Source organism: Scyliorhinus torazame, chromosome 22, assembly GCF_047496885.1.
Source record: "Scyliorhinus torazame isolate Kashiwa2021f chromosome 22, sScyTor2.1, whole genome shotgun sequence".
NCBI lineage: Eukaryota > Metazoa > Chordata > Chondrichthyes > Carcharhiniformes > Scyliorhinidae > Scyliorhinus > Scyliorhinus torazame.
The window spans coordinates 35,511,439-35,536,882 of record NC_092728.1 but is presented as its reverse complement, the minus strand read 5'-3'; the positions used below and the strand labels follow the sequence as shown (position 1 = coordinate 35,536,882).

Sequence of the window (25,444 nt, the reverse complement as noted above, 5' to 3'; positions counted from 1 at the left end):
CAGCCTTCTAGCCCTGACAACTGCCTCCTTTTTCTTTTTGACGAGGCCTCCCTCGTTATCCAAGGTTCCCGGAATTTGCCTTATTTATCCTCCTTCCTCATAGGAACATGCCGGTCCTGAATTCATTTCAACTGACATTTGAAAGCCTCCCACATGTCAGATGTTGATTTACTCTCAAACATCCACCCCCAATCTAGGTTCTTCAGTTCTCGCCTAATATTGTTATAATTAGTCTTCCCCCAATTTAGCACATTCACCCTAGGACCACTCTTATCCTTGTCCACCAGCACTTTAAAACTACTGAATTGTGGTCACTGTTTCCAAAATGCTCCCCTACTGAAACTACTACTCGCTTTTGGGAGGCCTGTAGTAAACCTCCTACATTGTGACTGCAGCCTTATTCTTGATCTCTATCCATATAGCCTTGCTGCCCTCTGAGGTGTCCTCCCGCAGTACAGCTGTGATATTCACCCTAACCAGTAGCGCAACTCCTCCACCCCTTTTACATCCCCCTCTATCCCGCCTGAAACATCTAAATCCTGGAATGTTTAGCTGCCAATCCTGTCCTTCCCTCAACCAAGTCTCTGTAATGGCAACAACATCATAGTTCCCAGTGCTAATCTAAGCTCTTAAGTTCATCTGCCTTACCTGTTATACTTCTTGCATCAAAACATATGCACTTCAGGCCACCAGTCCTGCTGTTTTCGGCAACATCTCCCTGTTTGCTCTTCGTCAGAGCCATACTGGCCCTATTCCCTAGTTCTCCCTCAATGTTTTCACCTTCTGACCTATTGCTCCGGTACCCACCCCCCCCCTGCCATACTAGTTTAAACCATCCCGTGTGACACTAGAAAACCTCGCGGCCAGGATATTTATGCCTCTCCAGTTTAGATGTAACCCGTCCTTCTTATACAGGTCACACCTGTCCCGGAAGAGCTTCCAGTGGTCCAGATAACTGAAACCCCCCCTCCTACACCAGCTGTTTAGCCACGTGTTTATCTGCTCTATCTTCCTATTCCTAGCCTCACTGGCACGTGGCACAGGGAGTAATCCCGAGATTACATCCCTGGAGGTCCTGTCTTTTTACTTGCTGCCTAGCTCCCTGAACTCCTGCTGCAGGACCTCATGCCCCTTCCTGCCTATGTCGTTAGTACCAATATGTACAACGACCTCTGCCTGTTTGCCCTCCCCCTTCGGGGCGCCCGCTACCCGTTCTGAGACATCCTGGACCCTGGCACCAGGGAGGTAACATACCATCCTGGAGTCTCTTTCACGTCCACAGAAGCGCCTCTCTGCCCCTGACTATAAAGTCCCCTATAACTATTGCTCTTCTGCGCTTTGACCCTCCCTGCTGAACATTAAAGCCATCCGTGGTGCCACTGCTCTGGCTGCTGCTGTTTTCCGCTGATAGGCTATTTCTCCCCCCCCCCCCCCCCCCCCCCCAACAGTATCCAAAGCAGTATACCTGTTCGAGAGGGGGACAACCACCGAGGATTCCTGCACTGACTGCCTTCCCCTTCTGGTGGTCACCCATCTCTTTGCCTGCACCTTGGGGGTGACCACATCACTATAACTGCTATCTATGACACTTTCCGCCACCTGCATGTGAGAGTTTGGCTCAAGATGGATTGGAACTTTATGGGAAAACAAAATGTTAGATAAAGCTTTGTGTGCAGGAATGTCAAGACAGGCTTTCTGGTAGCAAGCTGTAATCACTTGTTTTTGTACCAGACAAATTGCAGTAACGGCCTTGGGAATGGTTGCGCCAGCTTTAAAGATAATTATAATTGAGGGGGGCTGAATTAACCTGTGCCATTTCCCTTGTGGCTGCCTGCTTTCTCAGCTGGTGAGCCAATAGGCGGCCAGCCTTGTCTCCATGTTCGTAGAAAGTCCCCTGTGTCTGGCAGAGTTGGTACACTGCTTTCCTAGTGGATAGCAGGTTCAAGTCCATTTGCAGCTTTTTCCTCTCCGCCAGCAGCCCTACGGTCGTGGCCTCGCAGTATTTTCTATCGACTTCCAGGATGGAGTCCACGAGCTGTTGCCTGGCCATCCTCTCTTCCCTATCTCTGCTTGCCTTGTAGGCTATGATCTGTCCTCTGATCACAGCCTTCAGTGCCTCCCAAAACATGGAGGGTGAGACCTCCCCGTTTTGGTTATTACAAACGTAATCGCCGATGGCCCGCGATAGTTTTTGGCCCTGTCAGCCAGGAGGTCAGTGTCCAGCCTCCATGTGAGGCGCTGGGCCCGACGTGTCTCCAACCTCACATCCATAGTGTGGAGCGTGGTCGGAGATGACGATCGCGGAGTAGTCCGTTCCCGTGATCCCTGGAAGCACCAATTTCTCCACTGCCAAGAAGTCGATACTTGTGCACCTGCGAAAAGAACGAGAACTCCTTTTCTCCCGGGTGTAAGAACCTCCATGAACCTCCATTCTGGGGTTTCAACGGTCGGTCAGTGGGTCCAGCACGCAGTTAAAGTCTCCCCACAATCAGTCGGTGTGTGTCAAGGTTGGGGATTTCCGCCATGGTCTTCTTTATGAATTCTGTGTCATCCCAGTTGGGAGCGTACACATTTACCAGTACAACCGGTGCCACTTCCAGGACACCGCTGACCATGACGTACCGTCCCCCTGGGTCCGTAACTGTCTTGGTTTCCGTAAACCTCGTACTCTTGTTAATTAGTATTGCTACTCCCCTAGCCCTCGTCCTGTAACATGAATGGTACATCTGTCCCACCCAGCCCTTCCTTACCAGCAATCGGTCCTTCTCCCTCAGGTGCATCTCCTGCAGGTAAATTATTTATGTCGGCTTTTAGGCTTCATAGGTGGGCGAAGACTCTGGATCTTTTCACTGGGCCGTTGAGTCCCCTTACATTGCAGGTAACAATCCTGGTGGGAGGGTTTCTGACCCCCAGTCCTGCGGGATCACCCATACTTACCTGGTGGACGTGCCTCTGCACTTTGGGGTTTCCCTTTGCTTGGGGGCCATCCAAAATGGCCAGCGTCGCCACTCTCACCATGGGGTCGGGCTCCAGCGCTCTGGAGTTTTCCTTTGTCCAGGGGGCACCCAATGTGGCCGCCAGCTGCGTGTACGCCATGTGGGTGCACCCCTGCATTCCGGAGTCTCTCTTCACCCTGATGCCCTCCCGAGTGGCTGTTTGCGGCACCCTCTTGGATACTCGCCCTGCTCCATGCCCGCCGAGGCTTATGTTTGTACTGCTTCGCTATCTCACCCTTCTCTTTGCTTCTCTTTTGTTCTGCGCTCTCCACCCGACTCTTTCCCCCCCACCCCGTCACTCTGTTTCCCCCTCCTCCCCTACTTGTGCCAGGCGCTCCCTTCCTCCTACTGACCCTTTTCTCGCCCTCCTGTCTCCTTTTCTCACCCTCATTTCCCTCGCTCCACTCCCCCATTGCATTGAGAGAGGAGACAAGCTCTGAAACAGTCCTGTGCAAGACATAACACACGTGCGCAGTTCATGATCCCGTTGTCCTTGTTTGCGGTCTGTCCTCCGCTCTTTGTTCCAGTTTTCCCTTCCCTTTCCGTCCCCGTGTCTTTCATCGTGGCTGTGTTTGCTCCTCCCCCAGTTTGTTCACTCTAACAAACTCATCAGCCACTGCAGGGGTGTTAAAATACAGATCTTTCCCCTGAAATGTTCCCGGCCAAACCCAGAGTTTGGCTGGGAATAACATCCCAAATTTCACCTTGCTTTTGTAAAGTGCTGATTTCGCCTTGTTGAACTCAACTTTTCTTTTGGGCAGGTCCGCCCCAATGTCCTGATACATCCTTATGTTCTTCCCTTCCCACGTGCTCTGTCTCGTTTGCCGGGCACACTATAGAATTTTCTCCCGGTCTTGGAACCGGTGCAGCCTTGCGATAATCGCTCTGGGGTGCTCCCCTGCTTTGGGCTTGGGTCGGAGCGACCTATTTCTGGTGGGTTTGGGAATACCTCCTTTCCCACTAGCTTGCCCATCATTTGGGTGATGTAGCCTGATGGGTCTCTGCCCCTCTATACCCTCTGGCAGACGCACTATTCTAATGTTCTGCCGTCTGGACCTATTTTCCTGGTCCTCCACTTTCCCTCGTTGGCTCCCCTGGGCTGTTACTAACCTTTTCACCTCGGCTTCTAGGGCTGTCAGCCTGTTGCTCTGGTCCGAGGCAGCCAACTCCAACTCCAGAATCGTTTTCTCCCGTGCCTATACTTTCGTTTCCAGGTCTTTGATTGTCTGCTGCATTTTGTGCGCCGTCTCCGCCAGCGCCTCCTTCACCATTGCGTGGAGCTCCGACCAGAACGCCTCCTTTATGCTGGTCGCTGCATCCTGTTCCTGCTCTGCTGTTTGGTCGGCCACCTTTTTCCCTTTCAGGCTCGCCCCAACCTCCGTCTCGTCTTGTGGGGCAGCCTGCCTACGCGTCCGCCGCTCCTGCGCTTTTCCCTCGCTGCTGCTGCTTTGCGTCCCTTCATTTTGGTGTTTTTCTTTCCTCCAGCCATCTGTCTCTCTCTCTCTCTCTCTCTCTCTCTCTCTCTCTCTCTCTCTCTCTCTCTCTCTCTCTCTCTCTCTCTCTCTCTCTTTCCATGCTGCTGTTCCTTACCCTGGGGTTGCTCTCCCATCCCCTGCTCCTCTGCTCTGGCTGGGTCTGTCTCAGGCTTCGGGTTTATTTTTTTGTTTTGTTGGGGGGATGGTTGTAGTTGCTGCCCTTCCTTCCTTTCTTTCTTTTCTTTTTTCTTCCCACTTCTCATCCTCTTTTCCCTTCCCTCTCACTGGGTCAGGGGGGTCGCGAGAGAAGTTTTCCCTTTGTCTCACCGCTCACTACGTGGTCGCCACTGATCTGTGGGGTGGGGGGGGCTCTCTCTCTTGGTCGCTGGCCCTGCTCCTAAGCGATTACGTCAGCTTCACGGGGATTGCCGCTCCTCTTTTGCCGCCGCACTCTCCTGCTGTGGACAGTTGGGGGGCTCGGTCGGGCAAGTTTGCGCTCTTAAGTGGTGCATCGGGTACATTTCACAAGGGCTAGGATGAGTTGAGTGTTTGAAGGGGTCCTCAGAAACCGTGTTGGGGAACTGGAGCTGGAGCTGGATGAACTTCGGATCATTCGGGAGGCAGAGGTAGTCATAGATAGAAGCTTTTGGAATGTAGTTACTCCAAAGAATAAAGACAGATGGGTGACAGTGAGAGGGGCTGGGAGGAAGCAGTCAGTACAGGGATCCCCTGTGGTCGTTCCCCTGAATAACAAGTATACCGCTTTGGATACTGTTGGGGGGATGACTTGCCAGGGGTAAGCCATAGGGTACATGTCTCTGGCATAGAGTCTGTCCCTGTTGCTCAGAGGGAAGGGGAGAGGAGTAGAGCATTAGTCATTGGTGACTCTATAGTTAGGGGGATAGATAGGAGACTCTGTGGGAACGAGAGAGACTCGCGGTTGGTATGTTGCCTCCCAGGTGCCAGGGTTCACGATGTCTCGGATCGAGTTTTCGGGATCCTTCAGGGGGAGAGGGAGCAGCCCCAAGTCGTGGTCCACATAGGTAGGAAAAGGGATAGGGATGTAAGGCAGGAATTCAGGGAGCTAGGGTGGAAACTTAGATCGAGAACAAACAGAGTTATTATCTCTGGGTTGTTACCCGCGCCACGTGCTAGCGAGACGAGGAATAGGGAGAGAGAGCAGTTGAACACGTGGCTACAGGGATGGTGCAGGAGGGAGGGTTTCCGATACTTGGATAATTGGGGCTCATTCTGGGGTAGGTGGGACCTCTACAAACGGAATGGTCTACACCTGGACCAGAGGGGTACTAATATCCTGGGGGAGAAATTTGCTAATGCTCTTCGGGAGGGTTTAAACTAGTTCAGGGGTCTGGGATCCTGAATTGTAGCTCCAATACACAGGAGATTGAGAGTAGTGAGGTCAGGAGTAAGGTTTCAAAGTTGCAGGAGTGTACCGGCAGGCAGGAAAGTGGATTAAGGTGTGTCTACTTTAATGCCAGGAGCATCCGAAATAAGGTGGGTGAACTTGCGGCATGGGTTGGTACCTGGGTCTTCGATGTTGTGGCCATTTCGGAGACATGGATAGAGCAGGGACAGGAATGGTTATTACATGTGCCGGGGTTTAGATATTTCAGTAAGCTCAGATAAGGTGGTATAAGAGGGGGAGGAGTGGCATTGTTAGTCAAGGACAGTATTACGGCGGCAGAAAGGACGTTCGATGAGGACTCGTCTACTGAGGTGGTATGGGCTGAGGTCAGAAACAGGAAAGGAGAGGTCACCCTGCTGGGAGATTTCTATAGGACTCTGAAAAGTTCCAGAGATGTAGAGGAAAGGATTGCAAAGATGATTCTGGATAGGAGCGAAAGTAACAGGATAGTTGTTATGGGGGACTTTAACTTTCCAAATATTGACTGGAAACGCTATAGTTCGAGCACGTTAGATGGGTCCGTTTTTGTCCAATTTGTGCAGGAGGGTTTCCTGACACAGTATGTAGATAGGCCAACGAGAGGCGAGGCCATATTGGATTTGGTACTGGGAAATGAACCTGGCCAGGTGTTAGATTTGGAGGTAGGTGAGCACTTTGGTGATAGTGACCACAATTTGATTACGTTTACTTTAGCGATGGAAAAGGATAGGTATATACCGCAGGGCAAGAGTTATAGCTGGGGAAAAGGCAATTATGATGCGATAAGGCAAGACTTAGGATGCATAGGATGGGGAGGGAAACTGCAGGTGATGGGCACAATTGAAATGTGGAGCTTGTTCAAGGAACAGTTACTGCGTGTCCTTGATAAGTATGTCCCTGTCAGGCAGGGTGGAAGTGGTCGAGCGAGGGAACCATGGTTTACTAAAGTAGTTGAATCACTTGTTAAGAGGAAGAAGGTGGTTTATGTAAAGATGAGAAGTGGCGATTCAGTTAAGGTGCTCGAGAGTTACAAGTTAGCTAGGAAGGACCTCAAGAGAGAGCTAAGAAGAGCCAGGGGGGGACATGAGAAGTCTTTGGCAGGTGGGATCAAGGATAACCCTAAAGCTTTCTATAGATATGTCAGGAATAAAAGAATGACTAGGGTAAGAGTGGGGCCAGTCAAGGACATTAGTGGGAAGTTGTGCGTGAAGTCCGATGAGATAGGAGAGGTGCTGAATGAATATTTTTTGTCAGTATTCGCACAGGAAAAAGATAATGTTGTCGAGGAGAATACTGAGATACAGGCTACTAGACTAGAAGGGCTTTAGGTTCTTAAGGAGGAGGTGTTAGCAATTCTGGAAAGTGTGAAAATAGATAAGTCCCCTGGGTCGGATGGGATTTATCCTAGGATTCTATGGGAAGCTAGGGAGGAGATTGCTGAGCCTTTGGCTTTGATCTTGATGTCAACATTGTCTCCAGGAATAGTGCCAGAAGACTGGAGGACAGGAAATGTTGTCCCCTTGTTCAAGAAGGGGAGTAGAGACAACCCCGGTAACTATAGACCAGTGAGCCTTACTTTTGTTGTGGGCAAAGTCTTGGAAAGGAAGATAAGAGATAGGATGTACAATCATCTGGAAAGGAATAATTTGATTAGAGATAGTCAACACGGTTTTGTGAAGGGCAGGTCGTGCCTCACAAAACTTATTGAGTTCTTTGCGAAGGTGACCAAACAGGTGGACGAGGGTAAAGCAGTTGAGTTGGTGTATATGGATTTCAGTAAAGCGTTTGATAAGGTTCCCCACAGTAGGGTGTTGCAGAAAATACAGAGGCATGGGATTCAGGGTGATTTAGCAGTTTAGATCAGAAATTGGCTAGCTGGAAGAAGGCAAAGGGTGGTGGTTGATGGGAAATGTTCAGACTGGAGTCCAGTTACTAGTGGTGTACCACAAGGATATGTTTTGAGGCCACTGCTGTTTGCCATTTTTATAAATGACCTGGAGGAAGGCGTAGAAGAATGGGTGAGTAAATTTGCCGATGACACTAAAGTCGGGGAGTTGTGGACCGTGCGGAAGGATGTAACACGTTACAGAGGGACATAGATAAGCTGCAGAGCTGGGCTGAGAGGTGGCAAATGGAGTTTAATGCAAAAAACTGAGGTAATTCATTTTGGAAGGAATAACAGAGAGAGCTAAGAAGGAATTTAAAGAGAGAGCTAAGACGAGCAAGGAGGGGACATGAGAAGTATTTGGCAGGAAGGATCAAGGAAAACCCAAAAGCTTTCTATAGGTATGTCAGGAATAAGCGAATGACTAGGGAAAGAGTAGGACCAGTCAAGGACAGGGATGGGAAATTGTGTGTGGAGTCTGAAGAGATAGGCGAGATACTAAATGAATATTTTTCGTCAGTATTCACTCAGGAAAAAGATAATGTTGTGGAGGAGAATGCTGAGCCCCAGGTTAATAGAATAGATGGCATTGAGGTACGTAGGGAAGAGGTGTTGGCAATTCTGGACAGGCTGAAAATAGATAAGTCCCCGGGACCTGATGGGATTTATCCTAGGATTCTATGGGAGGCCAGGGAAGAGATTGCTGGACCTTTGGCTTTGATTTTTATGTCATCATTGGCTACAGGAATAGTGCCAGAGGACTGGAGGACAGCAAATGTGGTCCCTTTGTTCAAAAAGGGGAGCAGAGACAACCCCGGCAACTATAGACCGGTGAGCCTCACGTCTGTAGTGGGTAAAGTCTTGGAGGGGATTATAAGGGACAAGATTTATAATCCTCTAGATAGGAATAATATGATCAGGGATAGTCAGCATGGCTTTGTGAAGGGTAGGTCATGCCTCACAAACCTTATTGAGTTCTTTGAGAAGGTGACTGAACAGGTAGACGAGGGTAGAGCAGTTGATGTGGTGTATATGAATTTCAGCAAAGCGTTTGATAAGGTTCCCCACGGTAGGCTATTGCAAAAAATACGGAGGCTGGGGATTGAGGGTGATTTAGAGATGTGGATCAGAAATTGGCTAGCTGAAAGAAGACAGAGGGTGGTGGTTGATGGGAAATGTTCAGAATGGAGTACAGTCACAAGTGGAGTACCACAAGGATCTGTTCTGGGGCCGTTGCTGTTTGTCATTTTTATCAATGACCTAGAGGAAGGCGCAGAAGGGTGGGTGAGTAAATTTGCAGACGATACTAAAGTCGGTGGTGTTGTCGATAGTGTGGAAGGATGTAGCAGGTTACAGAGGGATATAGATAAGCTGCAGAGCTGGGCTGAGAGGTGGCAAATGGAGTTTAATGTAGAGAAGTGTGAGGTGATTCACTTTGGAAGGAATAACAGGAATGCGGAATATTTGGCTAATGGTAAAGTTCTTGAAAGTGTGGATGAGCAGAGGGATCTAGGTGTCCATGTACATAGATCCCTGAAAGTTGCCACCCAGGTTGATAGGGTTGTGAAGAAGGCCTATGGAGTGTTGGCCTTTATTGGTAGAGGGATTGAGTTCCGGAGTCGGGAGGTCATGTTGCAGCTGTACAGAACTCTGGTACGGCCGCATTTGGAGTATTGCGTACAGTTCTGGTCACCGCATTATAGGAAGGACGTGGAGGCTTTGGAGCGGGTGCAGAGGAGATTTACCAGGATGTTGCCTGGTATGGAGGGAAAATCTTATGAGGAAAGGCTGACGGACTTGAGGTTGTTTTCGTTGGAGAGAAGAAGGTTAAGAGGAGACTTAATAGAGGCATACAAAATGATCAGGGGGTTGGATAGGGTGGACAGTGAGAGCCTTCTCCCGCGGATGGATATGGCTGGCACGAGGGGACATAACTTTAAACTGAGGGGTAATAGATATAGGACAGAGGTCAGAGGTAGGTTCTTTACGCAAAGAGTAGTGAGGCCGTGGAATGCCCTACCTGCTACAGTAGTGAACTCGCCAACATTGAGGGCATTTAAAAGTTTATTGGATAAACATATGGATGATAATGGCATAGTGTAGGTTAGATGGCTTTTGTTTCGGTGCAACATCGTGGGCCGAAGGGCCTGTACTGCGCTGTATTGTTCTATATGTTCTAACAGGAAGACTGAGTACTGGGCAAATGGTAAGATTCTTGGTACTGTGGATGAGCAGAGAGACCTTGGTGTCCATGTACATCGATCCCTGAAAGTTGCCACCCAGATTGAGAGGGTTGAGATTGAGAAGATGTACGGTGTGTTAGCTTTTATTGGTAGAGGGATTGAGTTTCGGAGCCATGAGGTCATGTTGCAGCTGTACAAAACTCTGGTGCGGCCACATTTGGAGTATTGCGTGCAGTTCTGGTCGCCTCATTATAGGAAGGATGTGGAAGCTTTGGAAAGGGTGCAGAGGAGATTTACCAGGATGTTGACTGGTCTGGAGGGAAGATCTTATGAGGGAAGGCTGAGGGACTTGAGGTTATTTTCTTTAGAAAGAAGAAGGTTAAGAGGTGACTTAATTGAGGCATACAAGATGATCAGAGGATTAGATAGGGTGGACAGTGAGAGCCTTTTTCCTCGGATGGTGATGTCGTGCACGAGGGGTCATAGCTTTAAATTGAGGGGTGATTGATATAGGACAGATGTCAGAGGTAGGTTCTTTACTCAGAGTAGTAAGGGCATGGAATGCCCTGCCTGTAACTAGTGGACTCGCCAACATTAAGGGCATTTAAATGGTCATTGGAAAAACATATGGATGATAAGGGAATAGTGTCGATGGGCTTTAGAATGGTTTCAAACGTCGGCGCAACATTGAGGGCCGAAGGGCCTGTACCGCGCTGTAATGTTCTATGATAGGTGTGAGCAGCAAAATCAGGAGCCCCTCAACCTGCGACCGCTCTCCTCCCCCGCCGGAAGTCGAATCCTCATCCCCATTCTCCTGCCTTCTCCCCATAATCCCTGATCCACTTATTAATCCAGAACCTATCTATCTCGGTCTTAAAGACACTAAGTGAATTGGCCTCCACAGCCTTCTGCGGCATAGAGTTCCACAGATTCACCACCCACTAGCTGAAGAAATTCCTCCTCATCTCTGTTTTAAAGGATAGTTGCTTCAGTCTGAGGCTGCGCCCTCGGGTTCTAGTATTTCAAAAGAGCAAAGAAAAGCACAGGACCATAAGACATAGGTGCGGAAGTAAGGCCATTCGGCCCATCGAGTCCACTCCACCATTCAATCATGGCTGATCTCAACTCCATTTACCTGATCTCTCTCCATAGCCCTTAATTTCTCGAGAAATCAAGAATTGATCAACTTCTGTCTTAAAGACGCTCAACGTCCCGGCCTCCACCGCCCTCTGTGGCAATGAATTCCACAGACCCACCACTCTCTGGCTGAAGAAATTTCTCCTCATCCCTGTTCTAAAGTGACTCCCTTTTATTCTAAGGCTGTGCCCCCGGGTCCTAGTCTCCCCTGCTAATGGAAACAACTTCCCTACGTCCACCCTATCTAAGCCATTCATTATCTTGTAAGTTTCTATTAGATCTCCCCTCAACCTCCTAAACTCCAATGAATATAATCCCAAGATCCTCAGAAGTTCATCGTATGTTAGGCCTACCATTCCTGGGATCATCCGTGTGAATCTCCGCTGGATCCGCTTCAGTGCCAGTATGTCCTTCCTAAGGTGTGGGGCCCAAAATTGCTTACAGTATTCTAAATGGGGCCTAACTAATGCTTTATAAAGCTTCAGAAGTACATCCCTGCTTTTATATTCCAAACCTCTTGAGATAAATGACAACATTGCATTTGCTTTCTTAATTACGGACTCAACCTGCAAGTTTACCTTTAGAGAATCCTGGACTAGGACTCCCAAGTCCCTTTGCACTTCAGCATTATGAATTTTGTCACTGTTTAGAAAATAATCCATGCGTCTATTCTTTTTTCCAAAGTGCAAGACCTCGCACTTGCCCACGTTGAATTTCATCAGCCATTTCTTGGACCAATCTCCTAAACTGTCTAAATCTTTCTGCAGCCTCCCCACCTCCTCCATACTACCTGCCCCTCCACCTATCTTTGTATCATCGGCAAACTTAGCCAGAATGCCCCCAGTCCCGTCATCTAGATCGTTAATATATAAAGAGAACAGCTGTGGCCCCAACACTGAACCCTGCGGGACACCACTCTTCACAAGGAACAGGCCCTTCGGCCCTCCAAGCCCGTGCCGACCATGCTGCCTGACTAAACTACAATCGTCTACACTTCCTGGGTCCGTATCCCTCTATTCCCATCCTATTCATGTATTTGTCAAGATGCCCCTTACATGTCACTATCGTCCCTGCTTCCACCACCTCCTCCGGTAGAGAGTTCCAGGCACCCACTACCCTCTGTGTAAAAAAAAAAAAAAAAAAAAAAAAAAAAAAACTTGCCTCGTACATCTACTCTAAACCTTGCCCCTCGCACCTTAAACCTATGCCCCCTAGTAACTGACCCCTCTACCCTGGGGAAAAGCCTCTGACTATCCACTCTGTCTATGCCCCTCATAATTTTGTAGACCTCTATCAGGGCAGCACAGTAGCATTGTGGATAGCACAAATGCTTCACAGCTCCAGGGTCCCAGGTTCGATTCCGGCTTGGGTCACTGTCTGTGCGGAGTCTGCACATCCTCCCCGTGTCTGCGTGGGTTTCCTCCGGGTACTCCGGTTTCCTCCCACAGTCCAAAGATGTGCGGGTTAGGTGGATTGGCCATGCTAAATTGCCCATAGTGTCCAAAATTGTTGGGTGGGGTTACTTGGTTTTGGGGATAGGGTGGAGGTGTGGACCTTGGGTGGGGTGCTCTTTCCAAGAGCCGGTGCAGACTCGATGGGCCGAATGGCCTCCTTCTGCACTGTAAATTCTATGAAATCAGGTCGCCCCTCAACCTCCGTCGTTCCAGTGAGAACAAACCGAGTTGATTCAACTGCTCCTCTTAGCTAATGCCCTCCATACCAGGCAACATTCTGGTAAATCTCTTCTGCACCCTCTCTAAAGCCTCCACATCCTTCTGGTAGTGTGGCGACCAGAATTGAACACGATACTCCAAGTGTGGTCTAACTAAGGTTCCATACAGCTGCAACATGACTTGCCAATTCTTATACTCAATGCTCCGGCCAATGAAGGCAAGCTTGCCGTATGCCTTCTTGACTACCTTCTCCGCCTGTGTTGCCCCTTTCAGTGACCTGTGGACCTGTACACCTAGATCTCTCTGACTTTCAGAGAGAGGGTTCTACCATTCACTGTATATTCCCTCCCTGCATTAGACCTTCCAAAATGCATTACCTCACATTTGTCCGGATTAAATTCCATCTGCCATCTCTCCGCCCAAGTCTCCAAACAATCTAAATCCTGCTGTATCCTCCGACAGTCCTCATCGCTATCCGCAATTCCACCAACCTTTGTGTCGTCTGCAAACTTACTAATCAGACCAGTTACATTTTCCTCCAAATCATTTATATATACTCCAAAGAGCAAAGGTCCCAGCACTGATCCCTGCGGAACACCACTAGTCACAGCCCTCCAATTAGAAAAGCATCCTTCCATTGCTACTCTCTGCCTCCTATGACCTAGCCAGTTCTGTATCCACCTTGCCGGCTCACCCCTGATCCCGTGTGACTTCACCTTTTGTACTAGTCTACCATGAGGGACCTTGCCAAAGGCCTTACTGAAGTCCATATAGACAACATCCACTGCCCTATCTGCATCAATCATCATCATAGATTATCATAGAATTTACAGTGCAGAAGGAGGCCATTCGGCCCATCGAGTCTGCACCGGCTCTTGGAAAGAGCACCCTACCCAAGGTCAACACCTCCACCCTATCCCCATAACCCAGTAACCCCACCCAACACTAAGGGCAATTTTGGACACTAAGGGCAATTTATCATGGCCAATCCACCTAACCTGCACATCTTTGCACCGTGGGAGGAAACCGGAGCACCCAAAGGAAACCCACACACACACAGGGAGGATGTGCAGACTCCGCACAGACAGTGAACCAAGCCGGAATCGAACCTGGGACCCTGGAGCTGTGAAGCAATTGTGCTATCCACAATGCTACCGTGCTGCCCCATCTTTGTGACCTCTTCGAAAAACTCTATCAAGTTAGTGAGACACGACCTCCCCATCACAAAACCATGCTGCCTCTCACTAATATGCCCATTTGCTTCCAAACGGGAGTAGATCCTATCTCGAAGAATTCTCTCCGGTAATTTCCCAACCACTGACGTAAGGCTCACCGGCCTGTAGTTCCCTGGATTATCCTTGCTACCATTCTTAAACAGAGGAACAACATTGGCTATTCTCCAGTCCTCCTGAAGACAGTGAGGATCCAAAGATTTCTGTCAAGGCCTCAGCAATTTCCTCTCTCGCCTCCTTCAGTATTCTGGGGTAGATCCCATCAGGCCCTGGGGACTTATCTACCTTAATATTTTTCAAGACAAAGAACAAAGAAATGTGCAGCACAGGAACAGGCCCTTCGGCCCTCCCAACCCGTGCCGACCATGCTGCCCGACTAAACTACAATCTTCTACACTTCCTGGGTCCGTATCCCTCTAGAATTTATCATAGAATTTACAGTGCAGAAGGAGGCCATTCGGCCCATCAAGTCTGCACCGGCTCTTGGAAAGAGCACCCTGCCCAAGGTCAACACCGCCACCCTATCCCCATAACCCAGTAACCTCACCCAACACTAAGGGCAATTTTGGACACTAAGGGCAATTTATCATGGCCAATCCACCTAACCCGCACATCTTTGGACTGTGGGAGGAAACCGGAGCACCCGGAGGAAACCCACGCACACACTGGGAGGATGTGCAGACTCCGCACAGACAGTGACACAAGCCGGAATCGAACCTGGGACCCTGGAGCTGTGAAGCAATTGTGCTATCTACAATGCAACCGTGCTGCCCACGGTAGCATCGCTTCCCATCCGATTCATGTACGCCCAACACCTCGTCTTTTTGGATCTCAATGTGACCCAGGCTATCTACACACACTTCCCCAGACTCAACATCTACCAATCCCTTCTCTTTGGTGAATACTGATGCAAAGTATTCATTTAGTACCTCGCCCATTTCCTCTGGCTTCACACATAGATTCCCTTGCCTATCCTTCAGTGGGCCAACCCGTTCCCTGGCTACCCTCTTGCTTTTTATGTACGTGTAAAAAGCCTTTCCTCTCCATGCCCACTCTATCCAGGCCTCTCCGTATCCTGTAAGTTTCAGTAAGATCCCCCTCATCCTTCTGAACTCCAACGAGTACAGACCCAGAATCCTCAACAGTTCCTCATACGACAAGCTCTTCATTCCAGCGATCATTTTTGTGAACCTTTGGACTCTTTCCAAGGCCAGCTCATCCTTCCTTAGATACGGGGCCCAAAACTGCTCCCAACACTCCAAATGGGGTCTGACCATAGCCTTATACAGCCTCAGAAGTACATCCCTGGTCTTGTATTCTAGCCCTGTCGACATGAATGCTAACATTGCATTTGCCTTCTTAACTGCCAACTGAACCAGCACATTAACCTTTTGCGCATCTTGAACTAGGACTCCTAAGTCCCTTTGTGCTTCTGATTTCCTTCGCCTTTTCCCATTTAGAAAATAGTTTGAGCCTCCATTCCTCCTTCCAAAGGGCGTAACCTCACACTTTTCCACATTGTCTTCTTGTCTTCCATCTGCCCATTCTCCTAGCCTTTCCAAGTTCTTCTGCAGCCCCCCTGCTTCCTCAATACTATCTGTCCCTCTATATATCTTTGTACGCGGCATGTGTGGGGACAGGAACATTTCTGGTTGAACTCTGTTTTGACAAAGGTTAGCCCTGTTTCCCTCTAGATATTTGCTGCCTGTATCTGCCATCATTTTCTGTTTCCTTGCCGTGCACTGTTGTCTAGACTGACTGAGAAACAGTCAATCAGTTACACCGCTCTGTTGTCTGCCCTTATCCGGTTTTGCATTCTGATACGACTTTTTTTTAAAACCTATGCATTTTTTGCACTTCCATGAGGCAACACTTCATGAAATCCCTTTTGAAAGTCCATATTCTCGACCTGAGCCACACTAACCAAGTCAATTCTCCCCTGTCACTTCATTAAGTTGCTCAATCAAATTATTGAAACAGCATGCACATCAAGGGCAATTGGGGATGGATAATAAATGCTGGCATAGCCAGCGACGCTCACATGGCATGAATGAATCATAGAACTCCAACAGTGCTGAAGGAGGACATTCATGGGTCTGCACCGACCTTTTGAAAAGCACCTCACCTAGGTTCACTCCCCCATGCATTGATGTGGCTAATCTCTCTAATCTGCACACCTTTAGAACGAAGAACACAGAAAAGTACAGCAAGGAACTTGTGCCGACCATGCCATCTAAACTAACATCTTCTACACTTCCGGGGTCCGTATCCCTCTATTCCCATCCTATTCATGTATTTGTCAAGATGCCCCTTAAACGTCACTATCGCCCCTGCTTCCACCACCTCCTCCGGCAGCGAGTTCCAGGCACCCACTACCCTCTGCGTAAAAATCTTGCCTCGTACATCTACTCTAAACCTTGCCCCTCTCACCTTAAACCTATGCCCCCTAGAAATTGACCCCTCTACCCTGGGAAAAAGTCTCTGACTATCCATCCTGTCTATACCCCTCATAATTGTGTAGCCCTCTATCAGGTCGCCCCTCAACCTCCGTCGTTCCAGTGAGATGGGAAGTTTGGACTGTGGGAAGAAACCGGAGCACCCGGAGGAAACCCACGCAGACACGGGGAGAATGTGCCAACTCCACGCAGTCAGGTTTATGGTTTCGCGACTTCCAGTGGTGATACAATAATAATAATTATTGCCACGAGTAGGCTTACATTGCAATAAAGTTACTTTGAAAAGCCCCTTGTCGTCACATTCTGTCACCTGTTCGGGTATACAGAGGTAGAATTCAGAATTTCCAAATTACCGAACAGCACGTTTTTCGGGACTATTGGGAGGAAACCAGAGCACCCGAAGAAAACCCACGCAGGCACTGGGAGACTCCGCACAATGACCCAGCCGGCAATTGAACTTGGGACTCGGGTGCTGTGAAGCCACAATGCTAACCACTGCGTTACCATGCTGCCCATGTAGGAGGTCGCATGTTGGGTAGCTCCCACTAGAGTCGTGGGTTTTTGGTCCTTTCCACCTGTTTTGGGGGGGAAAATCTTCAGAAAATTTCTCCCAGGGGAGACTTAGTTGGCAGGAATGTCCAACAGCCAGCGAGGAATACTGGGAAAAAGAATTGGAACGGCAGTCCGCCGGCAGGGTCAAACACAGCGAAATGTGCAATGGCAGGGAAGATGGGGGAGGCAAGCTCGCCGAGTGGAGTTGCCTATATAAACGGTAGAGGCACTGGCGGAGGTGATTGCGGTGGAACGACAGTTCAGCAATCATTTTGAGAGGTATGAGAGGGAGATGTTGGAATTGCTCAGTCAGCGCAGGGTCTGCTTTTCCCAATCAGGGAGTCACTTGGAAGAACATCTGAGACGGTGTGGGAGAAGGGTGAGGTGTTGAAGGTGGTGGAGGAGGCACAGTTGACAAGCTCGCCTCGCTGGAAGTTGAATTGACTTCGGTGAGAAAAGAAATAAGGGCCTGAGAGCCAAGGTGGAGGACCTTGAGAATAGATTGCAACGGCAGAATTTGAAGATTGTGAGGCTCGCCGAGGAAGTTGAGGGCCTGAGGCTGACAGAGTTTATTGGCAATGATGCTGAGGAACCCGATGGAGGAGGGGCATGACGTCCCCCCCACTGTTCGCTTCAGCCAAAACCGCAGTCAAATGAACCACCAGTGATAGTCTGATTCCATGGGTATCAGTTAAAGGAGAAGGTGCTGAGGTGGGCCAACCAGACACGAGAGGTGACGTGGGAAGGCACCGGTATTCGTATTTACCAGAATCCTATGGTGGACCTGATGAAGAGGCGGCCTTTAGCAGGGCAAAGGCGGCGTTGTACAAGAGTGGAGTACAAAGAACAAAGAAAAGTACAGAATAGGACCAGGCCCTTTGGCCCTCCAAGCCTGTGCCGATCATGATGCCCTAACTAAAAGAAAAACCTTCTGCCCTTACTCGGCCCGTATTCCTCTATTTCCTCCCTATTCATGTATCCATCCAGATGCCTCTTAAATGCTGCTAATGTGCCTGTTTCCACCACATCCTCTAGCAGCGCGTTCAAGGCACTCACCACTCTGTGCGGAAAAACGTACCGTGCACCTTGTCCCTTAAACTTTTCCCCTCTCACCTTGAACCTGTGCCCCCTTGTAATTGACACTTCCACCCCTGGAAAAAGCCTCTGAATATCCACCCTGTCTATGCCTCGTAATTTGGTAGGCCTCTATCAGGTCTCCCCTCAGTCTCCGTCTTTCCAGTAAAGACAATCCTAGTTTATTCAACCTCTCTTCATAGCCAACACCCTCAGACCAGGTAACCTCCTGGCGAACCTCTTTTGCACTCTCTCCAAAACTTCCACGTCCTCCTGATAATGTGGTGAACTGAAGTGCACGCAATACTCCAAATGTGGTGAACCAAGATTTTATATAGCAGCAACACGATTTCCCAATTCCTGTATTCAATGGTCCGGCTGATGAATGCAAGCATGTCATATGTCTTCTTAATCACCCTGGCCACCTGTGTTGTAACTTTTAGGGAACTGTGGACCTGCACGTCCAGATCAGGGGCAGCACGGTAGCATATTGGTTAGCACATATTTGTTAGTTGCTTAACAGCTCCAGGGTCCCAGGTTCGATTCCCGGATTGGGTACTGTCTGTGCGGAGTCTTCACGTTCTCCCCGTGTCTGCGTGGGTTTCCGCCGGGTGCTCCGGTTTCCTTCCACAATCCAAAGATGTGCAGGTTAGGTGGATAGGCCATGCTAAATTGCCCTAGTGTCTAAAAAGACTGGGTGGGGTTACTGTGTTACAGGAATATGGTGAAGGTGTGGGATTGGGGAGGGTGCTCTTTCCAAGGGCTGGTGCAGACTCGATGGGCCGAATGGCCTCCTTCTGCACCGTACATTCTATGATCCCTCTGTATGCTAATGTTCCTCAGGGTTCTGCCATTTACATTATAATTCATACCTAGATTTGATCCTCCAAAATGCATCACCTCGCATTTGGCCGGATTAAACTCCATCTGTCATTTCTGTGCTCAAGTCTCCAATCTATTCATATACTGTTGTAACCTCTGACAATCCTCGGCACGATCAGCAACTCGGTCAATCTTCATGTCACCTGCAAACTTACGAATCAGACTGTTATAACCTGCCTGATTACTACTGGCTGAGGACTGTTGCCTATCCCACAATCCTTAGTCTGGCTCTTCAGGAAGGGATGGAGCAGACCAGGGTGCTTTAGTGTTGTTTAATGTTGCACTCCTTTTCATTTTAAAATATTCATTCTCTTGACAGTATGTGGAAAATAACAAGAAGGCAGACAATGATTGGTTCAGACTGGAGTCAAACAAAGATGGGACACGGTGAGTGACTGTAAACATCAGAAAGGTAATCTCGAAGAGCCTGTCAGTCTGATTAAAGGTTGTGTAGCCAGGGTGCTGTGTGCCACACGTCGGGCAGCCAAAACACTGGGGTGGTTAGCACTGCTGCCCGACAGCGCCAGGGACCCGGGTTCAATTCCAACCTTCGGTGTTACCGAAGATGATGTTACTGGGTAAATGGGTGATGTTGCAAGATGCAAGATTGAAATGGGCGATGTTACCGAGGGCGATGTTACCGAAGTGGAAATGGGCGATGTTACCGAGGTGGAAATGGGCGATGTTATCAAGGGCGATGTTACCGAGGTGGAAATGGGCGATGTTATTGAGGTGAAAATGGTCGATGTTACCGAGGTGGAAAAGGTGATGTTACCGAGGCCGATGTTACCGAGGGTGATGTTACCAAGGTGAAAATGGGCGATCTTACCAACAGTGATGTTACCAAGGTGGAAATGGGTGATGTTACCGAGGTGAAAATGGGTGATGTTACCGAGTTGAAAATGGGCGATGTTACCGAGGTGAAAATGGGCGATGTTACTAACGGTGATGTTGCCACGGTGGAAATGGACGATGTTACCGAGGGTGATGTTACCGAGGGTGATGTTACCGAGGGGGAAATGGGCAAAGTTACTAACGGTGATGTTGCCAAGGTGGAAATGGACGATGTTACCGAGGGCGATGTTACCGAGGGTGATGTTACCGAGGTGGAAATGGGCGATGTTACTAACGGTGATGTTGCCAAGGTGGAAATGGACGATGTTACCGAGGGCGATGTTACCGAGGGTGATGTTACCGAGTTGAAAATGGGCGATGTTACTGAGGTGAAAATGGGCGACGTTACTAACGGTGATGTTGCCAAGGTGGAAATGGACGATGTTACTGAGGACGATGTTACCGAGGTGGAAATCGGTGATGTTACCGAGGTGGAAATCGGTGATGTTACCAAGGGTGATGTTACCAAGATGGAAATGGGCGATGTTACCGAGGGCGATGTTACTGAGGTGGAAATGGGAGTTGTTACTAAGGTGGAAATGGGTGATGTTACCGAGGGTGATGTTCCCAAGGTGGAAATGGGCAATGTTACCCAGGGTGATGTTATCGAGGTGGAAATAGGTAATTTTACCGGACGATGTTACTGAGGTGGAAATGAGCAATGTTACCGAGGGTGATGTTGCCGAGATGGAAATGGGCGATGTCACTGAGGTGAAAATGGCCGATGTTACCGAGGGGGAAATGGGCGATGTTACAGAGGTGGAAATGGGTAATGTTACCGATGGCGATGTTACTGAGATGGAAATGGTAATGTTATCGAGCACGATGTTCCCGAGGTGGAAATAGGTGATGTTATCGAGGACGGTGTTGCCAAGGTGGAAATGGGTGATGTTACCGAGGTGGAAATGGGTGATGTTATCGAGGTGGAAATGGGCGATGTTACCGAGGGTGATGTTACCGAGGTGGAAATGAGCGATGTTACCGAGGGAGATGTTGCCGAGGTGGAAATGGACGATGTTACCGAGGTGGAAATGGGCGATGTTATCGAGGGAGATGTTGCCGAGGTGGAAATGGGCGATGTTCCCGAGGTAGAAATGGGTGATGTTATCGAGGTGGAAATGGGCAATGTTACCGATGACGATGTTACCGAGGTGGAAATGGGCGATGTTATCGAGGGTGATGATAACGAGGTGGAAATGAACGATGTTACCGAGGGTGGTGATACCGAGGTGGAAATGGGTCATGTTACCGAGATGTAAATGTGCGATGTTACCGAGGGTGATGTTACCGAGGTGGAAATGGGCTATGTTACCGAGGACGATGTTGCCAAGGTGGAAATGGGTGATGTTACCGAGGGAGAAATGGGTGATGTTCCCGAGGTGGAAATGGGTGATGTTACCAAAGTGGAAATGGGTGATGTTACCGAGGGTGATGATACTGAGGTAGAAATGGGTGATGTTCCCGAGGGTGATGTTCCCGAGGGTGATGTTCCCAAGGTGGAAATGGGCGATGTTACCGAGGTGGAAATGGGTGATGTTCCCGATGTGGAAATGGGTGATGTTACCGAGGTGGAAATGGGCGATGTTCCCGAGGTGGAAATGGGTGATGTTACTGAGGATGGTGTTACCGAGGTGGAAATGGGCGATGTTACCGAGGGTGATGTTACCGAGGTAGAAATGGGCGATGTTACCGAGGGGGAAATGGGCGATGTTACCGAGGGTGATGTTACCGAGGTAGAAATGGGCGATGTTACCGAGGGGGAAATGGGCGATGTTCCCGAGGTGGAAATAGGCGATGTTCCCGAGGTGGAAATGGGTGATGTTCCCGAGGTGGAAATGGGTGATGTTCCCGAGGTGGAAATGGGTGATGTTCCCGAGGTGGAAATGGGCGATGTTCCCGAGGTGGAAATGGGCGATGTTACCGAGGTGGAAATGGGCGATGTTACCGAGGGCGATGTTACCGAGGGTGATGTTACCGAGGTGGAAATGGGCGATGTTACCGAGGGTGATGTTACCGAGGGGGAAATGGGCGATGTCACCGAGGTGAAAATGGGCGACGTTACTAACGGTGATGTTGCCAAGGTGGAAATGGACGATGTTACTGAGGACGATGTTACCGAGGTGGAAATCGGTGATGTTACCGAGGTGGAAATCGGTGATGTTACCAAGGGTGATGTTACCAAGATGGAAATGGGCGATGTTACCGAGGGCGATGTTACTGAGGTGGAAATGGGAGTTGTTACTAAGGTGGAAATGGGTGATGTTACCGAGGGTGATGTTCCCAAGGTGGAAATGGGCAATGTTACCCAGGGTGATGTTACCAAGGTGGAAATAGGTAATTTTACCGGACGATGTTACTGAGGTGGAAATGAGCAATGTTACCGAGGGTGATGTTGCCGAGATGGAAATGGGCGATGTCACTGAGGTGAAAATGGCCGATGTTACCGAGGGGGAAATGGGCGATGTTACAGAGGTGGAAATGGGTAATGTTACCGATGGCGATGTTACTGAGATGGAAATGGTAATGTTATCGAGCACGATGTTCCCGAGGTGGAAATAGGTGATGTTATCGAGGACGGTGTTGCCAAGGTGGAAATGGGTGATGTTACCGAGGTGGAAATGGGTGATGTTATCGAGGTGGAAATGGGCGATGTTACCGAGGGTGATGTTACCGAGGTGGAAATGAGCGATGTTACCGAGGGAGATGTTGCCGAGGTGGAAATGGACGATGTTACCGAGGGTGATGTTACCGAGGTAGAAATGGGCGATGTTACCGAGGGCGATGTTACCGAGGGTGATGTTACCGAGGTGGAAATGGGCGATGTTACCGAGGGTGATGTTACCGAGGTAGAAATGGGCGATGTTACCGAGGGGGAAATGGGCGATGTTCCCGAGGCGGAAATAGGCGATGTTCCCGAGGTGGAAATGGGTGATGTTCCCGAGGTGGAAATGGGTGATGTTCCCGATGTGGAAATGGGTGATGTTCCCGAGGTGGAAATGGGCGATGTTCCCGAGGTGGAAATGGGCGATGTTCCCGAGGTGGAAATGGGCGATGTTACCGAGGTAGAAATGGGCGATGTTACCGAGGGCGATGTTACCGAGGTGGAAATGGGCGATGTTACCGAGGGCGATGTTACCGAGGGTGATGTTACCGAGGTGGAAATGGGCGATGTTACCGAGGGTGATGTTACCGAGGGGGAAATGGGCGATGTCACCGAGGTGAAAATGGGCGACGTTACTAACGGTGATGTTGCCAAGGTGGAAATGGACGATGTTACTGAGGACGATGTTACCGAGGTGGAAATCGGTGATGTTACCGAGGTGGAAATTGGTGATGTTACCAAGGGTGATGTTACCAAGATGGAAATGGGCGATGTTACCGAGGGCGATGTTACTGAGGTGGAAATGGGAGTTGTTACTAAGGTGGAAATGGGTGATGTTACCGAGGGTGATGTTCCCAAGGTGGAAATGGGCAATGTTACCCAGGGTGATGTTACCAAGGTGGAAATAGGTAATTTTACCGGACTATGTTACTGAGGTGGAAATGAGCAATGTTACCGAGGGTGATGTTGCCGAGATGGAAATGGGCGATGTCACTGAGGTGAAAATGGCCGATGTTACCGAGGGGGAAATGGGCGATGTTACAGAGGTGGAAATGGGTAATGTTACCGATGGCGATGTTACTGAGATGGAAATGGTAATGTTATCGAGCACGATGTTCCCGAGGTGGAAATAGGTGATGTTATCGAGGACGGTGTTGCCAAGGTGGAAATGGGTGATGTTACCGAGGTGGAAATGGGTGATGTTATCGAGGTGGAAATGGGCGATGTTACCGAGGGTGATGTTACCGAGGTGGAAATGAGCGATGTTACCGAGGGAGATGTTGCCGAGGTGGAAATGGACGATGTTACCGAGGTAGAAATGGGTGATGTTATCGAGGTGGAAATGGGCAATGTTATCGAGAGTGATGTTACCGAGGTGGAAATGGGTGATGTTACCGATGACGATGTTACCGAGGTGGAAATGGGCGATGTTATCGAGGGTGATGATAACGAGGTGGAAATGAACGATGTTACCGAGGGTGGTGATACCGAGGTGGAAATGGGTCATGTTACCGAGATGTAAATGTGCGATGTTACCGAGGGTGATGTTACCGAGGTGGAAATGGGCTATGTTACCGAGGACGATGTTGCCAAGGTGGAAATGGGTGATGTTACCGAGGTGGAAATGGGTGATGTTATCGAGGTGGAAATGGGCGATGTTATCGAGGGAGATGTTGCCGAGGTGGAAATGGACGATGTTACCGAGGTGGAAATGGGTGATGTTACCGAGGTGGAAATGGGTCATGTTATCGAGGTGGAAATGGGCGATGTTATCGAGGGTGATGTTGCCGAGGTGGAAATGGGTGATGTTACCGAGGTGGAAATGGGTGATGTTATCGAGGTGGAAATGGGTGATGTTACCGAGGGTGATGTTGCCGAGGTGGAAATAGACTATGTTACCGAGGTGGAAATGGGTGATGTTATCGAGGTGGAAATGAGTGATGTTATCGAGGGAGATGTTGCCAAGGTGGAAATGGGCGATGTTCCCGAGGTGGAAATGGGTGATGTTGCCGAGGTGGAAATGGGTGATGTTATCGAGGTGGAAATGGGTGATGTTACCGAGGGAGAAATGGGTGATGTTCCCGAGGTGGAAATGGGTGATGTTACCAAAGTGGAAATGGGTGATGTTACCGAGGGTGATGATACTGAGGTAGAAATGGGTGATGTTCCCGAGGGTGATGTTCCCGAGGGTGATGTTCCCGAGGTGGAAATGGGCGATGTTACCGAGGTGGAAATGGGTGATGTTCCCGATGTGGAAATGGGTGATGTTACCGAGGTGGAAATGGGCGATGTTCCCGAGGTGGAAATGGGTGATGTTACTGAGGATGGTGTTACCGAGGTGGAAATGGGCGATGTTACCGAGGGTGATGTTACCGAGGTAGAAATGGGCGATGTTACCGAGGGGGAAATGGGCGATGTTCCCGAGGCGGAAATAGGCGATGTTCCCGAGGTGGAAATGGGTGATGTTCCCGAGGTGGAAATGGGTGATGTTCCCGATGTGGAAATGGGTGATGTTCCCGAGGTGGAAATGGGCGATGTTCCCGAGGTGGAAATGGGCGATGTTACCGAGGTAGAAATGGGCGATGTTACCGAGGGCGATGTTACCGAGGTGGAAATGGGCGATGTTACCGAGGGCGATGTTACCGAGGTGGAAATGGGCGATGTTACCGAGGGGGAAATTGGCGATGTTACCGAGGGTGATGTTACCGAGGGGGAAATGGGCGATGTTACCGAGGGGGAAATGGGCGATGTTACCGAGGTGGAACTGGGCGATGTTCCCGAGGTGGAAATGAGCGATGTTACTGAGGGTGATGTTACCGAGGTGGAAATGGGCGATGTTACCGAGGATGATGTTACATAGAACAATACAACGCAGTACAGGCCCTTCGGCCCACAGTGTTGCACCGAAACAAAAGCCATCTAACCTATACTATGCCATTATCATCCATATGTTTATCTAATAAACTTTTAAATGCCCTCAATGTTGGCGAGTTCACTA

At 49.4% G+C, this 25,444-nt stretch overlaps 1 protein-coding gene across 1 annotated transcript in view; it reads left to right on the top strand.

Annotated features, from left to right (window-relative positions):
- ufc1 (ubiquitin-fold modifier conjugating enzyme 1) overlaps positions 1-25,444 on the top strand; it is a 135,869-nt gene that overhangs the window by 20,666 nt on the left and 89,759 nt on the right. The window contains exon 2 of the mRNA XM_072488044.1: positions 19,270-19,337. Within this exon, the coding sequence (XP_072344145.1) occupies positions 19,270-19,337 (68 nt within the window). The remainder of the gene's footprint in view (positions 1-19,269; positions 19,338-25,444) is intronic.